This window comes from Magallana gigas, chromosome 6 (assembly GCF_963853765.1).
Source record: "Magallana gigas chromosome 6, xbMagGiga1.1, whole genome shotgun sequence".
Lineage (NCBI taxonomy): Eukaryota > Metazoa > Mollusca > Bivalvia > Ostreida > Ostreidae > Magallana > Magallana gigas.
The window spans coordinates 54577978-54603740 of NC_088858.1; the positions used below are offsets into that span (position 1 = coordinate 54577978).

General features: G+C 34.4%; 1 protein-coding gene and 1 pseudogene across 1 annotated transcript; one reads left to right on the forward strand and one right to left on the reverse strand.

The window, feature by feature from the left end:
• Positions 1-2380: 2380 nt before the first annotated feature.
• LOC117688757 (ubiquitin-like modifier-activating enzyme 6) overlaps positions 2381-25763 on the reverse strand; it is a 32610-nt pseudogene continuing 9227 nt past the window's right edge.
• On the forward strand, positions 14212-25530 carry LOC117688746 (uncharacterized). The gene is made up of 2 exons (XM_066087895.1): positions 14212-14351; positions 21716-25530. Exon 2 carries the CDS (start codon positions 21717-21719, stop codon positions 23727-23729), a length of 2013 nt encoding a protein of 670 aa, XP_065943967.1. The 5' UTR covers positions 14212-14351; position 21716; the 3' UTR covers positions 23730-25530.

Consider the following 25763-nt stretch of genomic DNA (forward strand, 5'->3'; position numbering starts at 1 on the left):
AAAATATATTTTACTTTATCCTCGGCATACTTTAGTAAGTTTAGTTAATATTAAGAGGATCAATGCTTCAATAGTTTGTATGAGCATTGGTAACTTTTTATACAATAAAGATCGTCTGATCAAAATCAAGCGGGATATAAACCCCTAACATGGGCCCTAACCTCTAATCAACGCTTTCAGAAACAAATCTTTTCTTATTATAATCGATCAGTGTTTATTATCTATAAAGATTTACTATACTCAGGTACTCTTCACAAATTTGCTCTAAAAGAATAGTCTATTCATGATCACAAAACAACATTACAACAAATGTTTAGAATATTGATGTTCATGTATTACGTAGAAGAAAACAAAACTAACGCAGAATGATTTAAAAAAAAAAATCACTTTCCCCAAGAAATGTAAAAAAGAAGTATTCATATTCCTACGTTACCTGTCCCTTAGTCTTTTTTCCATAAAGATATATACATGTATCATTCTTCGATTGACAATTCATTCACCAATGAATATTGCTTATATCATTACAACAATTATTCTGTCATGATTATTGTTCGTTAATTATCTCACAGTATCCTCATTGTGTATGAATTTTTTTTTATTTGCGTCATTTCCCGCCGTATGTCGACGAGAGAAGTAACGTAGCTGTTAACAATCAATTTGTGGCAATTTCAGAGTGTTTTGCGTGTGCTTGCTATGGATATATACAGCGATTTATTTACAAGTTCAGTGCTTATAACTTCAAAATCAGTTGAACAGAGTGAAAAATTAAGTAATTTCAAAGTCATATCTTGGATACGGGGTAACCAATTTTTACTTTTGTTTACCGGGGGGGGGGGGGGGTCATTTTTCTATGGGGGTCATTTTTCTTCATATTTATTATGAAGAAAAATAACCCCTGGGTCTTTTTTCTTCAGAAAAATCCAATTATTCTTCAGCTAGGGGGGTCATTATTCTACGTAGAAAAATGACCCCCGGTCATTATTCTACGGGGGTCATTATTCTTCATTACACCGCCATTAAATATTTTGTCGCGCAAAGCTTGCGAAATAATCGGGCAACTTTGACATTTCAAGAATTAAAAAAAAAATTATTTACCAAAGATTTTGATATTTAATGACATGAATTTATCTTTTACAATGATACCATCAAAATATTTTGATAAATAAAACAATAAATTACGTGTTATCGGAGCCGTAACAGTCAACAACGAAAAGTGCGTTAAAGTGCGTGATTGCGGGGAAAAGGTATATGCGTCAAAATGCGTGATTGTGGGGCAACGGTATATGCGTTAAAGTGCGTTACTGCGGGGAAGGGGGTTAAAGTCATTAAAAGAATGTTAGAAGTAATTTGTAATAGATCTATTTCTTAACTTACAGTTGCTGTTCGTTGTATTTTATTGAAACTATCATGGAAAATATGCAATATCTTAACATGCATCGCATGTTTATGTACATGATGAAAAAATATCTTATGAACGGCATATGTGTATTAAATGCTATGTTTTTGAAAACTTATTAATTTCAGAATTCAACTATTTTTTTTATTTCCCTGAATAATCATTGGATATTAATTTCTCGCATTATCACCGGTGTGAGATCGGTTTGTCCGGTGTGAGACAGCAGTGTGAGATTTTTCTGTCTTACACTGTGTATTACTACGCCGTTTTAAAACGTAAACAAATGTAGTATGCTGTAGGGAAATGTAAAATGGTGCATTGAGATTATCCATTAAGTAATTGTGTTGCTTAATTAATTACAATTTATCATATTTTTAATTAAAAAACTGTCGTATGCTCTCATTTTGACTTGCACTATTTGAAGCAGGCGGAGGGATATACCGAAAGTAATCTTCTGAACGTCATAACAGAAAGTTGTCAAACATCATTTTTTTAAGGTAATATAATGCGAGAAAAATAATCATTCATTATATACTCGTGTGGGATAGTGAAATTCCACCTCGGGGCCAAGATTCACGGTCTAGGACTCGGCAAAGCCTCGTCCTAGACCGTGAATATTGTCCCCTTGGTGGAATTTCACTATCTTACACTCGTAATAATGAATGATCCTAGTCCCTAGCCTTGCAGACATCAGGTGCCAATTATGTTTTTCTCCCATCTTCCAGTTTCAATTTTTTTGTTATTACTTGATGACAACAAAATTAATCTTATTGCAGAAAACAAAAACAAACCCCAACGCGGATTTTAAAGAGAGGAAATTCATTTACTTACATTGTTTATGTTCTCCATAAAACTTTTACTTAGATTAATGTTTCTGAATAAATGCTAAATATAAAAAGCCAATATGAAATATCCATATAATTTTAATTCGTATCATTAATACTCCGGTTCAGTATATTCCATTTATTTATTTTTGTTACAAGATCGTTTTCATTAAAAATGCCGATCAATAACTGTAAAGTAATGCAGTTCAACAATAAATGACAAAACTTGATCTACATTTAAGTAACTAAAGATATCATAGCAATAATAAAATTTATCACTCATATTTAAAACATAATCATTACGGTTTGAAATGGTTTCTGAATCAGACTTCTGGAGTAATATAGAACAGAGGATGATTTCTATCTCCATTACTTATTCTTTGAAAGTCTCTTTCAGGTGAGGACAGGCAGTTCTCCCAAACTTGTAAACAAGTAGCACAGTGCAAGGAAGCATATTAAGTTACGCTTAATGTCTATATCAAAATTCCTTTTATATGCCTGAATAAAAAAAGTCAAAACTGAGAAGGAACATTGATTAAGACTAGAACCAATCACACATCAACCTTATCATTTCAATACACTGACAATTATTGTAAATTATATATGTGTATAACAGACGGCAATGTAGGTCGACAAATTATGAAAACCTCATCAATTATCAAGATAAATGTACATCTATTCTTCCCATGCGCGGATCCAGAAAATTTTTCCAGGGGGGGGTCCGAAGGATAATTGTGTTTGCCAGGGGGGTCCGAGGCATATTTTCGCGATAATTTTACTATGTAAATTTAATAAATTTTCATTTTCCAGGGGGGGTCGGGACCCCCCCCCCGACCCCCCCTCTAGATCCGCGCATGCTTCCTATATATAGACAGTTCTCTCTCTCTCTCTCTCTCTCTCTCTCTCTCTCTCTCTCTCTCTCTCTCTGCTGAATACAGATTTACATGTATTTTATTCACAGCTAACATTTTTTTCACAAACAAAACATATGAATAACATATATATTGTCATCCAGTTTATAAAACCATATATAAATAAAGAAGTCCTGTAATAGCACTAGAAGATGGTCCTATAATCAGCCGTCGTTAAACCCTGAAGTAATACCGAACGGGCGGACAGGCAATGTCGTCGTCCTCATTTCCTTCTAAATTAATAATCAGGTCCATATACAGCTGTCCTGAAGAAGGTTTTAACAACTTAACCATTCTACAACAGAAAGGCATCATTAGTGATTACTATTGTAAATGTATAACAAATGTTACATGTAGTAATTGCGAAGTTATAATTCTCATGATTTAATACAACACAGCTGAATAATTGAATTAAGTACTCGTGTAAACTAAGGAATTTACATGTATAGTACTTGTTCTATACTCACTGTTGTGGCAGACGTTTTTTTGTGGCCTGGCATAAATGGTACATACACCATCTTCACTCCGTGACTGACCATGGTGACCTCTAACCCGTATTTATCCTGGAGGTTGGAAAAATAATGAACTATTATCAATAAATCAATTATCATCTAAACCTTTGATTTATTACAAAACTACTTTTTTGAGATTTACTGTCTTTGAAAAAATTCTCATTCTCCATCACTTCAAGAGATATTAGCTACCTTAAAGTATTGAAGGAATTGCTGGAGTGTAAAATCGGCTGTTCCGTGAACCTCCCACCGGTCCCACATGGTTGTTGTCAGTCCCTCTCTGAAATTCAACAGAATTTGTTACGTTTTATGAAAAATAATGTTTTCATTGAAGGATTATTTTAAATAAGATTCATAGTGAACTGTTATAAAAACACAAACCAGAGACAAGCAAATAATTAAAGTACATTGTAATAATAAAGACATTTCATTATTTGCCTCAAGTGCAATTTTTAAAAACCAGATCATAAGCATATACTGGTCTGCAATAGACATTTTTTTTTCAATTCTTAATCACTTTTTCTGGCCCAAGATATTTCAAAATTACATTCAATTCTTGTTGAAATCTGATAAATATACAGTAAAACATTTAAAAAATAGATTACATGTATAACTGTCCATAATGAAAAGGTATACATCATTCTAGCAGTGTAACATAGTTACTTTATCACAGTTTTCTCCACCTGTCCTGGCTCAGACAGTACAATTACTGGAAGAGCAAGGTTGAGGAAGGCATTCTTATACACCTCCAGGGGTATTTTGTCCAACAGCTTAATCAGCTCTATGGTGACCTGAAACAAAATACAGTACTGATCAGACCCAACCTAACAGAAAGTAAACCCCAACTAAACCCTGGGTTTACTTTCTGGGTTTACTCTGGGTTTACTAGAGTGGAACAAGAGTAAACCCAGAGTAAACCCCCAAGTAAACCCAGAGTGGACACAGAGAGTAAACCCCGATCAGAAGAATACCCCGAAAGCAGACGCTACATGTGTATTCGGAATATACAAGGGGCAGGAATTACAGGCAGTAGGATGATAAGATAAAATACAGGTCTGCTTCACACTTCAGTGCGTATAGTTGACTCCAAAAGCAATTTTCGAGTAAACCCAAAGTAAACCTCGAGTAAAACTGAAGTAAACCCCGAGTGGACCCAAATTTTCAAAAAGTAAACCCAAAGTAAACCCAGAAAGTAAACCCGGGGTTTAGTTGGGGTTTACTCTGGTGTTAGGTTGGGTCTGATCGGTACTGTAGATATATTCTGTAACTAGACAACATTGAGATGGTGACCAGGATGAAAAGAATATCAGAGAATTTTGCTTTGACCTCGACCTATCACTTAAAAATTGTCCAGCTTGCATAGAACTTGTAATTCAATTTCCCTTTCATTACCCATTACATACAGGCATTTTTGTTCAATCTGAGCAAGATCAAGCAAATGGGAAATTATCTATTGTCTAAAACTGATTATAAAGAGATCCCCTATGACCTTCACATTGACCTAGTTTAAGGTCACTGTATGCCATTGACCAAAAAGCTGTGTCAGTAAAGTATTAACCAAATAGGGCTAAGTGGAGAGCATAATATGCTCTTAAAAAAGGATTCTTGTGTGATCCAATATGACCTTGACACATCATTTAAGGTCCCTGCATACCTTTTAATCAAAGACACCATGTGGGTAAAATATGAGTCAGACTGTAGCAAAGGGAGAAAAGACATGCTGCCGACAAGGATTGTCCATATTATTCTGCTATAACCTTCACATTTGACCTTAAGAATTGGTTCAAAGTCACTACACACCCTTTACTGAAAAACTGTGTTTATGTGAAATATGAGCCAAATACGGCTAAGTGGAAAGTATATATGCTCTGAATAAAGGATCTTTGCGTGGTCCGATATGACATTCTTCCTTGATCTACAAATTTCAATCATGGTCACACCCTTTGACCATAGACACTCTGTGAGTGAAGTATGAGCCAGATTGGACAAAGAGGAGAGAAGATATGCCCCAGATTAAGATATCACATATAATTCTGCTATGACATTAAACTTAGACCTAGAAAACATGGTTTTAGGTCACTGCACAACCTTTAGCCAAAGGCACTTTGTGGGTGAAGCATGGGCCAGATTGGGCCAAGGGGGGAGAATACCAGGTATATGCTATGGATGAGCGATCTTAGACAAATGGACAGATGGATGGAAAGACAGATGGATACAGGCTGATCGCTATAGGATGCTGCAAGAGAGAAGCCTTTAGGCTATTGAACATTTCAGTTTATTTAGCTCTTTGATGATCTGAAGCAAAAATAGACATATTCTGTAATAATCATTTCAGTTCAATTGACTCAATAGTGGCCTGAAGCAAATAACATGTTTCATAAAAATTCATTTCTATTAGGTTTTTTCCTCAATAGACTAACTGACATTTTGATGATATCTTACTGCGGTCACATGACAGAAATACTGACCAATCCATTGACGGTCGCCGTGGTGGTGGCTATGGCAGGAACAATTCTACCAGCTATTCTCTTGGCTTGAAGTCTGTCAATGCTCTCAATGTTGTACATAGCTCCTCGTAAGTTCTACAATTGAAGTCAATGATGTAGTTATATGTGTGTAATGGTATATATGTACACATGTTTATATTATTCAATCAATCCTGACTCTACCTAATACAAGGAATATCTGATTGAAAAATAAAATGAATAAAATCAAGTGACAAATTGTAATATCGATGGCTCTGTATACATCAGAAAGTAAGTTGCACATCATTCATAACTCTGATCTTTAAACACATAATAATAATCACAAGTCACGAATGATTTACATTTCCATTAAAACAAATTTTAACTTCACAAGCAATATTTTGTAATATACAAAATTAATACATAAAAATGAGGTGTTATCATGGCAACTAATTACATAAATGTCATGAAAAGAATATTTTTTTAAGAAGCATGTTTGCTGTTGAGTTGACACTGACCGCTGCTGTAGATATAAAGTCAATGTGTCCATTGGTGTCATCATCTTTCTGTTGGATTGCTCAATAGGGTATTCAATTTGGTCAGCAAGGTATCACATCAGGTTTAAATCTTAGGTCCTGTGGTTACTCAAGTGTAGATTGTTATTTTGCACTCAACCCATTCATTTTACACAAAGAAAAGCTCTAGAACACTCCCTCCTATTGTAAGCTATTCTATTCATAGACGTTTAAAAAGAATGTTCACCTGGACAGCACTGGACTCTATAGAGCATCAATTCTGCTTGGAGTAATTCTAATAGTTTTTTTGTGCTGACTGCTAAATTAGTTCAGACTTTTAAAGCAGTAATGTAGGATAACAGAAAGAAACAAAAAGGCCCAAAACGTGCAAATGTTAACCAGATTAACTCACTTTATTGCTGTCATACCTGAGTAATCACATGACCTAGATTTCAACCTAATGTGATACCTTGCTGACCAAATTGAATACCCTATTGATCAATCAGCAAGCTTTTGAAAACTCTACTGGTATTCTGTAATTCGCTGTAATGATTCATTGGACTCAGCACTGAAATTATACACAGGAACTTAATTAGACAATGGACTCAGCACTGAAATTATACACAGGAACTTAATGATTCATTGGACTCAGCACTGAAATTATACACAGGAACTTAATGATTCATTGGACTCAGCACTGAAATTATACATAGGAACTTAATGATTCATTAGACTCAGCACTGAAATTATACACAGGAACTTAATGATTCATTGGACTCAGCACTGAAATTATACACAGGAACTTAATGATTCATTGGACATAGCACTGAAATTATACACAGGAACTTAATTAGACAATGGACTCAGCACTGAAATTATACACAGGAACTTAATGATTCATTGGACTTGGCACTGAAATTATACACAGGAACTTAATGATTCATTGGACTCAGCACTGAAATTATACACAGGAACTTAATGATTCATTGGACTCAGCACTGAAATTATGCACAGGAACTTAATTAGACAATGGACTCAGCACTGAAATTATACACAGGAACTTAATGATTCATTGGACTCAGCACTGAAATTATACACAGGAACTTCATTAGACAATGGACTCAGCACTGAAATTATACACAGGAACTTAATGATTCATTGGACTCAGCACTGAAATTATACACAGGAACTCAATGATTCATTGGACTCGGCACTGAAAATATACACAGGAACTTAATGATTCATTGGACTCAGCATTAAAATTATACACAGGAACTTAATGATTCATTGGACTCAGCACTGAAATTATACACAGGAACTTAATTATTCATTGAACTCAGCACTGAAATTATACACAGGAACTTCATTAGACAATGGACTCAGCACTGAAATTATACACAGGAACTTAATGATTCATTGGACTCAGCACTGAAATTATACACAGGAACTTCATTAGACAATGGACTCGGCACTGAAAATATACACAGGAACTTAATGATTCATTGGACTCAGCGTTAAAATTATACACAGGAACTTAATGATTCATTGGACTCAGCACTGAAATTATACACAAGAACTTAATTATTCATTGAACTCAGCACTGAAATTATACACAGGAACTTAATGATCCATTGGATTCAGCACTGAAAATATACACAGGAACTTAATGATTCATTGGACTCAGCATTAAAATTATACACAGGAACTTAATGATTCATTGGACTCAGCACTGAAATTATACACAGGAACTTAATGATTCATTGGACTCAGCACTGAAATTATACACAGGAACTTCATAAGACAATGGACTCAGCACTGAAATTATACACAGGAACTTAATGATTCATTGGACTCAGCACTGAAATTATACACAGGAACTTAATGAGACAATGGACTCAGCACTGAAATTATACACAGGAACTTAATGATTCATTTGACTAAGCACTGAAATTATACAAAGGAACTTAATGATTCATTGGACTCAGCACTGAAACTATACACAAGAACTTATTAGACAATAAGATGGTATGTAATCTAATCTTTTAAAATCTAATTAGAATCATGTACATGTACTCATATAGCATAAAAGATTCTTGAATAAGAATGATAATATCTTTTCATATGTGTTTACTTTCATCAAGTGACATGGAGACAAACTCACCGTGTGTGACCTTGTCCTCATTTAGTGATGCCTGCAGGCGATTAGCGGCGTCCTTTTAAATCATCTCCACTTCCTGTTGTGTCGTCCATTGGTTTAGAGACAGATTCATCGGTCAGAATTCTCTATAGCAGAAAAAAACTACATTTAAAAGAATATCTGAAAATTCTGTCTTAAAAATTCAACAAAGACTTTAATTTTACATCAGACAATAAATAATGATGATAGAATATCATATATATATATATATATATATATATATATATATATATATATATATATATATATATATATATATATATATATATATATATATATATATATATATAAATTTGTCTTACAGATTATAATTATCTAATTTCTTATGTTCTATACGACAATCTTTCAATATAATCAGTGATTAGTAACTTATTAATAATAATCCTGTCAAATGAATTGCTATAACAGAACAACAGTGGGTTGACAGAACTTGCTTTATTTGTTGGTCGGTACTCAGGAATGTCCATGCTTCTATGACTGAGTTTATAGTTGTAAATGATGTATCCTAAAACGCATAAAATCATAATTAAAGACAAGCCCTTGGAGTAATCTATGGATTCTTTTTTCTTATTTACACAATTTATACAACGATGTACACAAGTGAAGGCAGTAGAGGTCTCTTCACACATTTGAAAATCAAAATCACTTTTTAATTTCAAAAATATTCAATTTTTTTTCCAATGAGGCTCTCTAAAAAAAACCTCACCTCGGAGCTGACTGGAATGTTGAAGACTCCAGCATAAAGTCGAGCAGTGCTTACAACAAACTGGAAATGTCTGGAATTGAAAACATTGCCAGAATAAAGGGTGTAAGCCTTCTGTCTTACGGATCCAATTGAGGTCAGCTCAAACTTAGTGATGACAAGTCCAGTATTTCTTTCTCAAGCGGTTTTATTAAAGCGTGATCGTATAGTTACAACAATTAAATCTGTTAAACATCATTTTACATGGGTATACATAAGGTTTTACTTATGATGGACAGTTTTGACTAGTTCGGCCAGTATACGACGATCATGAGTGAACATTTAGTGTTCAAAATTAAGATTAATATTTTATTTCTAAATAAAGTAACAAAACCGTCAAAACTGCCAATCAAATAGTCTGGATGCAGGATGTGAGTTTCCGAGTCCTGGGTCTCGGAGTCCCCCACCTAGTATGAGGCATCACTTACTCATAATACGTTCATTCATACACGGCATAAAAGGTTACAAAGGTTAATATATAGAATACACAATACATAAGTCAATATAGAATACTAGAGCTATCGTTGCAGACACAGAATCGTCAAATATGACACTTGTTTTTAAACTCTCAATTTGGATATTATTATGCCCGTATTATTCGCCTGGTTTTATAACATCATTTAGGAATACTACGCAGTGCTACAAGATTCACAGATTTCATTCTGTTAATTATCATTAACACCATTCAGTGCGCAGTACACATAAGTATCATAGTGACCAATATGTAATACTAGCAATTCAAGGTCATAGCATGGCTATCTGTTTACAAGGGTTTGTTTGTTTTTATTGTCATGCACCAAGTCACAAAGTTTGAAAATAGGGAGAGCATTATATATTAAGATGAAATTTGACTTACACAGGGTTTTGAATGTTGAATTCCTGAGGAATCGGAGGCCGTTTAGGAGATTGCCAAAATAGAGCTAAAAAAATTCAACAAAGCATATAAAGATGGAGGATGTATGTATAATTTTCAGGAATGTAGAACAACAGGTGGTAATACAACATTGGCTTTTATTCTGTGGTATACAAGCACAGATGAAATTAATAGATTCTGATCATTTTCTTTCGCTTTTTTCATAGAACTGTGACTATATCTGATTCAAAATATTGTTGTATGATTTCAGCGATTGATGCCTCTGTTCTTATTCTTCAAAAAAATATGTAGAGTCAAATTTGTGATGCCCAGTAAAAATTGATTCCCCTAATTAAGTAGCATTTCATTCTTTTATTAATAAATGTACAAATACAACTAAGGATAAATCAATTAAAGGGACATCACGTGTTGATTTCAAACTTATTTTGACCTCATCATTCACTTAATTAAAATGGAATCTTACAGCCATCTTGCATCTTTGTGTCCAGAGGAAACACATGAAGGAGATGTTTTGCCTGAAAACCCAAAAAATTAAGAATTGGTAAATTTAATTAAGTTAAAGTAACGATTTCCATTTTGAACTTTTTTCTTTTTTTAATTTGAATTTCCTATTTGAATTGATAGAGAAATGAAATCTATTTCATAAATACAATACCTTGTGGTTAAAGTATTTCTGAAACTTGAGGCGAGCTAGCTGTACACATAGGCACCAGGTGGCCCTCCTGTTGGCGGCCATTTTGCTAACCTGGACAGCGCCATCTAGTGATTGTCCATTCTTCAATTTCTAAATATATATAATAAATAATATCAAAATATTACACTAATAAAAACAAATACAAAGAGTGTGAACAAATTCTTGCAAAAATGACTTGCATATCATTAACTTTTTGGGAAATGGGGACTTATTTTCATTTAGTTTTGCTGAAACTAATGCATATGGCAGTAATAATGTAATGTCAAACAAACATTAAAATCTGTTAAGCTGGTGCATACTTGTTGCTGAACAATTATAGAATCTCTAAAATTATAACAAAAAATTGTTTTATTGCTAAAATCATAAAAATTTTTTTTTACAAAATTGCTAAAATAACAGAGAAAAGTTAGACATACCCAGATCGCTCACAATTCTGAAAAGTAATATCTGCCTAAATAACCAGCTCTGTGGACTGTACATGTAATAACTATTTGAAAACTTTTATATGTTAACTAATTAAAAACTAAGCCAAAACATATAATCAAAATACATTTATAAAGTTAAGTTACAATTTTTCTACACATACTTGAATAACTTCAGTCACTTGTCCATTCTGTTTCCAAAATTTATTGAACAAGTCGGGCTTAACGGCAAAGGAGCTCTCAAACTGAAATACAGGGGTAAAAAATACAGTATTTATTTTAAAAAGTTCAACATTTTTCAAAATAGTATTCAGTGAATAAACATCCACAAAGTATTCTTCCCTATATTTCTTAAGAAATGAATTTTGTAGATAATTTTGTTGCCATAACAATCATGTTTTATTTTTATCCTGTTATAATGAGTTCAAATGAGCCAATATCATGGCATTTTCAAGTATCAAAAGTCAATATATGCATTGTATAGTTTGAACTTTGATAAAATAATGTTAGTATAGTTTTACTTACTTTAAATGAAAATTTAAGAGAGATGTATATATACACAATGAATTACTTCATTATCTATGCAGAAAAAACATTACCCTGAATCCCGATTGCTGAATGTTAATCAATTAAATAATTGTATCTTCACAGGGAAAATGAAACAAGAAAGCTTTAAATGTCATTTCATCTTTTAGAAAGGCAGAAAAGCTGATTAGCCATTCTAGAGTGGATGCATTATTTGTATCAGATTACCATAACTCAGGGTGTATATTGGCCATGGGTGTTTTATTGGTACCTTGTCTCGCGCCCACTGTATGCAGTGTTCAATATTAGCAGGAAATGACTTCAAGGTGCAGTAGGGAACACTCTCGTCACTCGGGTCACTCTGTTCAACGAAACCAGGAAAAGCTGTTTATAAACTATAGCTCATCCTATTCTTTAAACTTTTGATTAAACCAAGCATAAATTTCCTGTTACTTTTTTAAACGAAGAGGATTATTCTTTTAAATTAAAAAACCCAAGAGAAACAATAACTTTATTACTGCTCAGGCCAGCATTTTTTTATTTTTATGTTTACAAACCCACCGCTCGGTTTTCTGAGTTTTTAGAAAAAAAATAAAATTACAAAAAAGATCTTTTTTTTCTTCCCGACAGCAAATGTTTCCTAGTAGGAAAAGTGTATCGTCATTGTTATCACAGAGGTATAAAATCTGCTCTTTTTGAGTCATGATAGCCTAAAAATTTCTTACGCATCTTTTTCTCATTCTTCAGAGAAGCTTCTACAAACACTCTGCTGTAAGTTTCATACTTTGAAGTTTTACCGACAGTGTTGACCAGTGGCTAGACGAGATAGTCACACCTCACTGAACACGGCTTCGATAGTTACCTGTGCAGCTGTTTTCGAGTACATCACTGTAAAATGATTCCCTTTCTTTTTGTGTTGAATTGGCATATGTATTCATTGGCTTTTTTTAAAATTTATTTTACAGAGAGAGAGAGAGAGAGAGAGAGAGAGAGAGAGAGATGTATTAGAGATATTATAAATTTCTGCAGTAACTATTCTCATGAACACATTTTAAAGTGACCTGCCTAGTGAATTTAAAAAAAATCATATTATTGTTTGTGTATTTTCCGTTATTTTCAATTAAAATTTACCATTACATAATTAATTGCATAGTTGTACTTTGTACATGGAAATTCAGGATAAAATACATGCACACATATAGTTGCAGTGATGTTATAGAGTTAGCTGCAGGTCTGTATCTCCCGGTCTGAAAAAACTTGGATGGATCCAAGTCGTCCATCCAAATTTTTTCAGACCAGGAGCTACAGACCTGCAGCTATTATAGAGTCTGTTCACATTCACAATGTTATGTTTGAGTTTTCTCACATATAAACACCCAAACCAATTTTGTAAATAAAATGTGAGAGATCAATGAAGTTGAATATTTTTTAACTGCAGAAAACATTAAAGTAATAAATATTTTGTATATTAATAATCATATACTAGTATCATACAGGAGAAAACATTATGACTTTATGTACATAAAATATAGGTTTTTAAAAAAAAATGAAATGTTGACATGTCCGACAATAGTCTGACTAGTGACTTTGAATCTTGGGCTAGTAATTTTGTGGCCAAATTTTGTAATTGCACACCCCTGACGTTGCTATATGTACATGTAATATCAAAGCTGTATGTCTAATATTCTATTGTACTATTTCAGTGATATGTTACACAGATGACATACTTTTCTCATGCTACACTTGATGCAGTTACACACCACTATCATGAAGTTGTCATTCATTATATTATTAGAATAAAGATGATGTCATGAAAGTTTTTTTTTTCTCCTACAGAACTTTACAATTTTGTGGTTCGTAAACCTAAAAATAAAAAAAAAACTGTTGATCAAAAGAGATTTTTATTTTTTTTTTTATTTCCTCCTCCTACGGAACTTTATCATTTTGTTGTTTGTAAACCTAAAAATAAAAAAATGCTGGTCTCATCCTACTTTTTTTATTTTTGGAAAACGTGTTGTAGATTTCCTGATCATTCTCTTCAACGAAACCAATAAAAACTATTTCTGAACTATAAACTGTCTCATTGTTTGAAATGCTTGAACAGAGAATGTATTGATTTTTATGATAAACTAGAAATTAATACGTGTAGATAACCTGACTGCTGTAGGACTCAGTGAGATGAGGTATGATGACCTGTACGTGACCTTTAGTTCCCAGGGTTCCACTCTCCAACAACGCTCTTTGATTGGTCACACACCGACTATATGTACACCAGTAAGTATGTTTAATAAGGGATAAGTAAACCTGATTCAAACCTTAAATTATGCCTTACAGACAATGTGAATGCAAAATAGACAAATGACAATAATCATTACTAAAAGCATTATAGATGAAAGCTGATAAGCTAGATATTTACAATTGTGTATTTGATATGAAAAGAGATGTATTACATGTATAATTTTGGTCTCGGGTTCACATTATTTTTATTCACTGAATTTACATACTGAGTATGTTTTCTCTAAATTTGAATGAACAAAACAAAGGTTGCCCTTAAAATCAAATAATAACTTTAAGTTTGGCAAATGTATGTAGTTACAGCCAATACGCTTTATATTCACCTGTCCACATAGCGTCGAGCCTCGATATTGTCAAGGGCATTCACCACAACATCCTGGTTCTCAAAGAAGGCGTCGTTATAAAACCTGTCTTCTGTCTGTGGACACACTAAAAACCAAACAACAAATCATGGTGCCTTGTTCTTTTATTTTGTCACATTCATACGAATTGAAACAGAAAATGTTTTTTTGAAAAAAGGAGAAAACCCTAATGTTATAACATTCACTAGATCTGGTGTAGGCTTCATAGAATGGCAACACAATAAGTTAGGACTACTAACTTAAATAACATAAAGCATATGTTTACCAGTATACAGGTACTCAAAGTGTAAACTGACAGTAATAAACATTAGGTCTATAAACTTATTTAATGAATATACACGTAACTATAAAGCATTATGTTAAGGTATAAACTGACAGTAATAAGTTTACTTGTACCTTTCTGTTGTTGTGCCTCTATATTCAGCTCTACAAGTAAAAACATGTAACATTTTAAAATCCATCAAAATGATAGTTGCTATTAAGCCATACACTTGTCTATTTGTATTCTAGCGTTAATTACATTGTTCAGTGAGGAACAAAGTGATTACTTCTAGTTATAAAACCTGAGTTGTATATCATCATGAATATCATGCCTCGGCTTTTAACTGAAGTTGTTGAATTGTTAGTAGAGGGTTTCTTGTATGTACATACCAGTAGATATGGTTTTATTTCTACCTTTCACACCTGAATGATAATCATTATGATATATATTTACCTAGATTTATCTGCAGAACAGCAACAGCTGCAGTGGTACTTTTGGGTTTCTAAAACAGAGAAAAACACTCCATTTCTTAACACTTACATATGTAATTTAGTACAAAGTAACAAATTTAAAGACATCTGACTTCTTCAGTAGCTAGGTTCTTAAGCTGTAAAGTTTCTTCTCATGCCCCTGATATAGTAAAACAGTAAATATTGATACAACCAAGGAAGGAATTTAATAAGGGGCTTCAGCGGGCAAATTTCTAATTTCATAATTGAAAAAATTTAATTTTAGAAATATTTCTAAAAAAGCCTCTTAAAATGATCTTTACTTCAAAATAACTGAAAGCTGGGTTTGGTCTTTCTGTAAACATGGTAAAAATCTTCAACTGTAATCTTGGGAATGTAGCTGCAATAAGCGACGGAACGTTTACTCTAAATTCCTAAATAATAATGGCCAGGTTAATATTGTTTTTTAATAAAGGAAAAAAAAATTCATCCTTCAAAAATGTTTCCTTTTATCGGGCATTAAGAGACAAACTAAATAGGGCATTGAGACATAAAAAGATGAACAACAATAAACTAAACTTTCTGCCATGGTAATTTCAAACTGTACCTGTATATCAGAAGGTCTGAACAGAAACTGACGGTTGAGGTTGGATTTTTCAATCAGATCGTTGTCTGTAATGGTAATCTACAACGACCAAATATTATACATAAACACGTAAAGAAACAACATTGTATACACATGCTAACAGACAAAACACAAGTTCTTCAGTCTATCTTTAGACAAAAAGGCCCACAGGCCTCATGACTCACTGCAGATTTTCTTTCTAAATTTGCATTTAATCTTTTTTATTTACTGTCAGAATACTAAAAGTCATTATTCGATTCTGTTAAACTGTTAACGCACACTGGACAATGGACAGAGAACAATTGCAAAAGGTCACCACAGTGACTATAAGGTTACATGGAATTGGTCAATTTAACTGAGAGAGAACATAAATCAATTAAAACTATCAAATCTGAATTCTGATGTAACTTTTGTCATGCAATCAATATCTTATGATCTATTTTTAGAATACTTACACATCCTCTGTCTTTCTGGCCTATCCCCAGCAGAGCGTAATTCTTCAACATTTCACACCCAATAGCACCGCATCCCACCTACAAAATAATAACATAGTTCATTCACTATTTGAAACATATTATAACATCAATTCCTACAAAATAAAAATGTGTTTTATGTAAAAATGGGACATGCCAATCACATCTTAAACAAGAGGCCAATTGGCCTTAACGGTCACCTGAGTAGCATATATCCCATACACAAACTTGTCATGGAGTCTCATATATGCATCTAATTAATTAGGTTTCATACTGGAGTAGAAAAATTATAAATTTGTAATGACGACCACGTTTCAAAAAGAACTGTGAAACCTATTATTTTGGTGAAAAACTAAAAGATCTGGTCTACAAAATCATGAATTCAGTTTTCCTTTCAGGTGTGTGGGAGTAAAGAAAATAATTTTTTAACGTTATATGCATTAACATCTATACATCCATTTTGGCCCTGCCCTAGAGTCAAAACCCATCCTTGAGGGGACATGAAAATTAAAATTTCAGTAGAGGACTTCCTGGTAAACATAATTATTAGTCAGTTTTTTTATACAGATGTGTGAGAATAGAGAAGAAAATGTTTAAACATTATATGCATTAACACTATATTGCCATATTGCGCCCCCCCCCCCCTTCATGTTTTGAACCCCTGACTCAGGGGCCATGAATTTAACAATTTAGGTCAAGGAGATTGTGGATATCATAACCATGTATTCATTTTTTTGCCCACATGTGTGGGAGTAGAGAAGATTTTTTAAGATTTAAAACATTTTTACTATATGGCCATATTGGCCCAACCCTAGAGCCTGAACACCTGACCCAGGGGTCATGAATTTCACAATTTTGGTAGAGGGCCTCATGGACATCATAACCATGCATTTAATTTTTAACAAATATATATGGGAGTAGAGAAGAAGATTTTCTAAGATTTAATACATTTTTACTATTTGGCCATATTGGCCTCACCCTAGAGCCTGAACCCCTGACCCAGGGGTCATGAATTTCACAATTTTGGTAGAGGGCTTCATGGACATCATAATCATGCATTTAGTTTTTAACAAATATATATGGGGGTAGAGAAGAAGATTTTCTAAGATTTAATACATTTTTACTATTTGGCCATATTGGCCCAACCCTAGGGCCTGAACCCCTGACCAAGGGGTCATGAACTTCACAATTTAGGTTGAGGGCTTCATGGACATCATTCCCATGCATATAGTTGTTGACAAATATATATGATAATAGAGAAGAAGATATTCTAAGATTTAATACATTTTTACTCTATGGCCATATTGGCCCAACCCTAGAGCCTGAACCCCTGACCCAGGGGTCATGAATTTCACAATTTAGGTTGAGGGATTCATGGACATCATAATCATGCATTTAGTTTTTGACAAATGTATATGGTAGTAGAGAAGAAGATTTTCTAAGATTAAATACATTTTTACCATCCCCATTGGCCCCACCCTAGAGTCAGAACCCCTGACCCAGGGGCCATAAATTTCACAATTTTGATAGAGGGCTTCATGTACAACATAACCATGCATTTAGTTTTTTCCTCACATGCGTGGGAGTAGAGAAGAAGATTTTTGAAAATTTGGTTTTTTTTGCATATTTGGCCCCGCCCGTGGCACCTCAGGGGTGGTAGAGCCATGAATTTCACAATTTAGATTCTTCTTACCATAGAGATGCTTTACACCAAAAATGGTAACGATTGGCCTGGTAGTTTTCAAGAAGAAGTTAAAAATGTAAAATTGTTAACGCACGACGCACGACGCACAGACGCACGACGCACAACGCACGACGACGGACGAAGACCAATTGCAATAGGTCACCTGAGTGACTCAGGTGACCTAAAAATCTACTGATAGTACAAGCATAGAATTCCTGGGTGTGAATTCACTTCAGACAAATGAGATAAGAGTTAAATTGCTGCTTATATATATCTTTTAGTAATAACTAGTCTAATAGATTTACAAATAAAGGAGAAAACAAATATTGGACCTGGATTTTACCAAGAGCCTTGAATATCTATTTTACAGTCTCTGTTTTATAGAACAATAACAAAGATGTCTGTATATAAGGTTCGTTATGATAAATTTTTTTGTGACACAGTTACTTTACTTTATTCACATAAGCCCAGAAATATCATTAAACAATAATTATATTAAGTTATTTTAGCAGGAGATAACTCTTAAAATATACATGCATGTACATGTATTCTCCCAAAATAAGTCATAAAAATTCATGTAATTATAACTCAGATAAAAATATTCGGAAACACTTTCTCACCATTCTATAGGAATAAGCTCATGACACTGAATGCTTGGCGAGATAATATACAGAATGAAATTGACCTCTGACTCAGAAAATATCAAGGTCAGGGCTGCGTTCAAGATCGTAGCAGCTAGCCTAGCCACTAGGCCGTAAATATCTTGGTCTATTGAAGAGACCGCTAGGTAAGCCGCTAGGTCTCAGATTCGAAGTTGGAAATATTCAACTAAAGACTAGTTACATCGACATAATTTGTTTATTTCCAGCGGAAATATACATGTTAAAATCCATAATAACTTAAGGGATGAACAAAATATCACTAAGTAAATAGATTTCATATTTGTTACAAAGTGGTAACAAAGGTGGCCATCTTGAATTTGATGCTAAACATAAAATATCTAAGCTACGAATATTTACGTAGCTGCTAGGCTAGCTTACCGTTCAACCACGTAGCCCTACATACTGTGGTTTCATCAATATTCGTTGAATACCAATTTTTGTGGATTTCGTTGTTTAGTTGATCCATGAAATTAAATGTTCATTGAAGTGCAATTTTTATTAACATTTTGTATTGATAGGGTCATTGGCCACGAATTTACGTATCCTTGAAACTGTGATTTTCACTTTATCCTCGAAAATTGATACCCTTGAATATTAATGAAACCACAGTAACAGCTACGATCTTGAACGCAGCCCTGGTCTGCATTCCAATAATAAGTCAATATATTAACATACGTCTGCTCTGGTCAATTGCCAGACGAAGATTGGCAAACTTTGAAGGTAAAACACATAAAACAATATATACAAAACAACCAAATTAAACCTGACACAAACAACCAATAAAAAAAATGTCACAACAACAGATGTTAGTGAAACACTTATACCCCCCCCCCCTCCCTGGGAAACTTCAACAAAGAAAATAAATGTAAACTGCAAATAAGTGGAACTTCTCTACGTCAAAGGGCCATAATTCTGTCAAAATATGGCTCAATCATACTCAATATCGAACTTGACCTAGATATTATCATGATAAACCTGTATACCAAATTTCATTTCAATATATTCATCCACTGCAAACAAAATGAGCAGAATCTGCAAATAACTGGAATTTTTCTACGTCTAAGGGCCATAATTCTGCCGAAAATGGCTTTATGGTATCCAATATCGAACTTGACCTAGATATTATTATGATAAACATGTATACCAAATCTCATTTCAATATGTTCATCCTCTGCAAAAAAAATGAGTGGAAACTGCAAATAATTGGAATATTTCTACGTCCAATGGCCATAACCCTGTCAAAAATGGCTCTATTGCACGCAATATCAGGGCTGCGTTCATAGTAGCTAGCTTAGCCGCTAGACCGTGTATATCTAGGTCAATTGAACGTACCTCTGGGTTAGCCGCTAGGTCTCAGATTTGAAGTTGGAAATATTCAACTAAAGACTAATTACATCGATAAAGCTTACCGTTCAACCACAGAGCCCTACGTAACAGCTATGATCTTGAACGCAGCCCTGTTCCGCATTTCAATTGTAAGTCAATATATAAACATATGCCTGCTGTGGTCAATGTCCAGACGAAGATTGGCAAACTTTGAAGATAAAACACATAAAACAATATATACAAAACAACCAAATTCAACCTGACACAAACAACCAATGAAAACCAAGTTCACAACAAGAGATGTTTGTGAAACACTTATACCCCCTCCCTGGGAAACTTCCACAAAGAAAATGAATAGTAAACTGCAAATAACTTGAATTTTTCTACTTCCAAGGGCCATAACTCTGTCACAATATGGCTCGATCATATCTAAAATCAAACTTGACCTAGATATTATCATGATAAACCTGTATACCAAATTTCATTTCAGTATGTTCATCCTATGCAAACAAAATGAGCGGAAACTGCAAATAACTCGAATTTTTCTACGTCCAAGGGCCATAACTCTGTCGAAAATGGCTCTTTTGTACCCAATATCGAACGTTACCTAAATATTATCATGATAAACTTGTATACCAAACCTCATTTCAATATGTTAATCCTCTGCAAAGAAAATGAGCGGAAACTGCACATAACTGGAACTTTTCTTCCTCCAAGGGCCATAACTGTGTCAAAAATGACTCGATCGTACCCAATATCGAACTTGCCCTAGATATTATCATGATAAACCTGTATACCAAATTTCATTTCAAAATGTTCATCCTCTGCAAACAAAATGAGCGGAAACTGCAAATAACTGGAATTTGTCTATGCCCAAGGGCCATAACTCTGTCGAAAATGGCTCGATCGTACACAATATCGAACTTGACCTATATATTATCATGACAAACCTGTATACCAAATTTCCTTTCAATATGTTCATCCTCTGCGAAGAAAATGAACGGAAACTGTTGGTGGATTAGTTGACCGACAGACAGACAGCAGCAAAGCCATATGCCCTCCCTTCTTCGAAGGGGGAATAAATATCAACTGGCCAACTCACGATCAAGCACTAGCTGCCCTTAGGATATATTTTCAGGTGTATGAATTAAGAGTGGATCTAAATTTACTATGTGTATACTGATTTAGATGTATTTTAATTACAATAACTTTATTTATTTATAAATCAACAATTTTTATACTCTTACATCTATCAGAGTGTTTCAAAATGACACAAGAAAAGTAACTGTTGTGAATCCATGTTCTATTTTTAGCACATTAGAGTTTTATTTTCGAAATGCACTCTAAAATTAACTCATAGACGTAATTAAATTATTTTATTACAGTCATGTATATTAAATTTTGTTTCTTTACCATGTTCAGTTGTAACAAAAATCACTCTAGATATTGGTGTACTTAGTATTCACACCTGACTTGACTTCAGACATTTTTAAATTACAGAATGGCTCTTCAGAAAATGTCTGAGTCAGTGTATGTGGGGATGTGTCACAAGATAGGGACCCCACAAAAGGTGACCTCCAGGAGAGATATAGTGGATATGAAGGAGCTGTTCGACAATCAAAATGGTCGGGGGAGATTCATGGGGAGTGGAAGTCACAGAGAAGGATTTAGATTTAATGATTCAGACATAGACACTATGTTCTGGCTAACTGACCTCCGAGTGGTCTGGGACTTCTCTCAGTCTGAGTATTACAACATACACAAACAGACACTGATTCTCTGTGATAGTTCTGAGAGTCCAGCAGGATTTACGTTACTTTGGTTACCATTGGAGAGAGCTGGACAAGGAGTGTTGTCATCGTGTGTGGAAATGAATGGGGGACTCTATATATCAAGTTCTAAATTCATAGAGAACGCGTGTGCATCAATCGCTCCTGATAGCAGGATACATGGACCATGTAGCAGTGGAACAAGAGGTCCAAAAGAAGTTTCACTAGAATACGATGAGGCTTATTGTTTTGCCAGTGATTTTTGGCCCCCCTCTGCCTCCTCATGGATAGACAGATGTCACTCATGGCCCCCACCTCATGTTGTCAATGACATAGTTAGAAATGAATGTCACTTTGTAGCAATAGGACACAAACTAGGAAATCATGAAGATAAAGAATGGAGAATTTCTTTCTCTCAGGCAGAATACAAACTTGTGTGTTCAATGAATCATACACAGTTCTTAACTTACGGTTTGTTAAAATTGTTCTTAAAGGAAATAATTAACAATGCATTAGGAGATGAAGATAAACTACTGTGTTCCTACCACATGAAAACAGCTGTTTTTTGGGCCATTCAACAAAACACATTACCTCAGTGGTGTCCACAAAATCTCCTGGCCGGTTTCTGGGTCTGCTTCAAACTTCTCCTTAAATGGGTGTATGAAGGAATTAGTCCAAACTTTTTCATTCCAGAAAACAACATGTTTCTGAGCAAAATCCATGGCCAAGCACAAACAAGTCTATTCAGGCGACTGTATGGGTTGTATAAGAAGGGTATAGCATTGTTGCTACACAGTCCCTCCATCAGGTCCTCTATCATAGATGTCCTCTGTAATCCCAGACTCACGGTGTGTACTGATGAACACACTCTGATCTCTGAGGCTGAGTTTGATGTACAATTATTTGGTGAGATACATAGTAATGATGCACTACACCTATCAGACCTACAGCGCTGTATGAAGGTCCTACACACAGTAGAACAGTTGATAGGTTCTCCCCTGTCACAGTATCAAGTTGTAAGTTTACAGAAACATACAGCCACCATCCTTCAGAACACTGCTTTTATATTACACAACATGTGCACAAACACAGGTGTCAACAAACAGGTGTATATTGCAGACAAAATGTCCTGTCACATGCTGAAATTAGCAGCAAGGTGTGGGTGTATTTCTGACATGTTCTACATTGCCATTTATTATTACAAGACATTCAGATACAGGGAAGCTTTATCTGTTATAGAGATGACAAAGGCCAGGTTAGCACAGCCATATCTGATGTATGAGGGACGTGTAGATAGAGAGAGGTATACTGAGGCTGTAGGGGGACAGTCCTGGTCTACAAAGATGAGACAGACTGTAGCAAGGGGTATCCAACTTGACAACACAATCTGTTATATCAGTGAACTTATACCAGAACAACAGTCTGCTCTACAGAAGAGAATGCCTACATTATATATCCCAGTATTTGTAATGTTACACTTCCTAGAGTTCTTGTGTTACAGACACATTGATACAACATTATCACAAGCAGCTTTAGATCATCTACAGGTCCTAGTCCACCAAGATCAGGGATTCTATATACTTGATCTACACAGAGACATCTCCTGGGAGATCCTGGGGATCTGTCAACAGATGGCAGGAAACCTCCAGGCTGCCCTGTACTCATACCAACAGTCACTCAGACATTATCCATTCCATGAAATACAAACTGCTACCACACAGAGAATCCATGAGTTACAATTTTAAGTTCAGTTAAAAATAAAATTAAATCCAGGTGCATATGTACCAGGTATTTACATGAAAGTTTTTAATAGGATCATACAGCTATAAAATTTTGCAAAGAAATACAATTTCTTTTGAGAAGATTAAACATTTCTGCACAGTGGCTGTGAACACTGTCATTGAAATTTTGAACAGTAGTTAGATCACATGATGTGTGTACTGATGATGGTGAGAACACTACAATGGATACGCACACGACATCTTTGTTTTATTTTGATGATATAACCTAGCTGTTGTTTCACTAACCTTGGTATAAACATGTCTGGTGTTGCTGCCTCTTCTTTGTTTATCACATCTCTACAATCCAAGTACAGCTGTAAAATAAATAAAATCACAATAATTATTCTGTGAAGGCTAGCTTATATCTTTAATGAGACACTACAGCCAGTTTTGCACAATAATATACCATGAAGAGACAATTTTCCCACAATTGTGGATGTAATGTTGTAAAAAATGAAAAAGTAAAATAAAAATGTAACAGGTGAAAAAAAAATATACGGTTATAGGGTGAACAACTTTAAGTACAGATTAAAGTTACTAACTTTGGGTATGGGGTGATGTTAAAAGTATCTGAAAGGAAGTGATGTTGTTTAAAGTGGGGCAGGTCCATGGGATGTAGTTGATGATGCATGTTGGATGTGTAGTTCCTGCTGTACTTGCCCCAATGGTCACACCGTGAACACACTTATTCTCAATTTACTGCTAAAATTCCATCATAATTTCAAGTGTTCCAAACAAAAAATATTGCACATTTTGCCTTTCGTTACTCAGTCATGCATATACTCAAACAATAAAATGTTTTCTTTGGTGATCTGTGGGCTATTGCAGAAAAAAAATTACATAACCCGTGTTCATTCATGCAGGATGTGAAGGTAGCGATGTTGAAAATCTTTGTGATTAATACTTTGTGCAGTCCATGATCTTTCTTAGGTTGCGGAAGGTTTCGGTCAATTGATAACTGGTTAGATCTGGGTCCTGTAAATTTCAGCCCTGTCATTTTCTACATAGCTATGAATCATAATTTGTTTTCTTATGAAATAGAGAAGTTACTCTGTTGATCTTTTAATACCATGTTTTAAATGGTATTTTCGAGGCTCCTGAACAGTGTTTGGGTCTTCAACTAAACAAATCAAAAACTATGTAATGTAACAAGTGAAAAGCTGTCAATGTGACATTAAACCGCATTTCCTTTTATGTGAACTGTATCCATAATCCATGTCAACCCGTATCCAGTAAAATGGAGTACCCTATATGCAATATTTTGCCAAAAAATGACTAAGTTCAAAAGCTGGTATTTTTTTCATAAATAATCAGAAATCAAACTCCTAGCAATATGCACACCTCTAAATCTGCAAAAGAACAACTTCCTATCTTGAGAACTGTAGGAGGAGTTATCCGTACAATAAGGGTACCCTATATGCAATATTTTGCCAAAAAATGACTTTTCATAAATTATCGGAAATCACAATCCTAGCAATATGCACACCTCTGATATATGTACAAATGATCTGCAAAAAACAACTTCCTTTCTTGAGAACTGTAGGAGGAGTTATCCTAAAATGATTGTCCCCATTTGGCAGCCGCCCGCCCACCCGCCATTTTCATCATTAACCGGATTTTTCTGTTGGAAAACCCGGTTTAAAATAAATTCAATTTTTTTTTCTCTAAAACATTAATGAAAAACTATATGTGTGTGTTGGTGTAAATTTGCCTGTCACTGTTCTGTTTTATTGTTATATGCATATGTACTGTACTTACCCACTGTTTGAGTGGTGTAAATTTGCCTGTCACTGCCTTGATTCCTTCCTGTGCCACGAATCCCCCCAGAGCCGCACACAGCGGTGATAGACATCCGGTATTTGTGAACGACAGAACATTGAGGAGATCCACGTCTATTGTTGTTACCTAAATATCAACATCATCATAATGAAAATCAACCTATAAGAAAACTCTCATGAGTATATATTTTGGTTAAGATATAATTTTGTTTATCTGGTT

Bases quoted from the DNA above. Each gene is read 5' to 3' on its own strand.
- LOC117688746 (XM_066087895.1), top strand. From the start codon at position 21,717: ATGGCTCTTCAGAAAATGTCTGAGTCAGTGTATGTGGGGATGTGTCAC.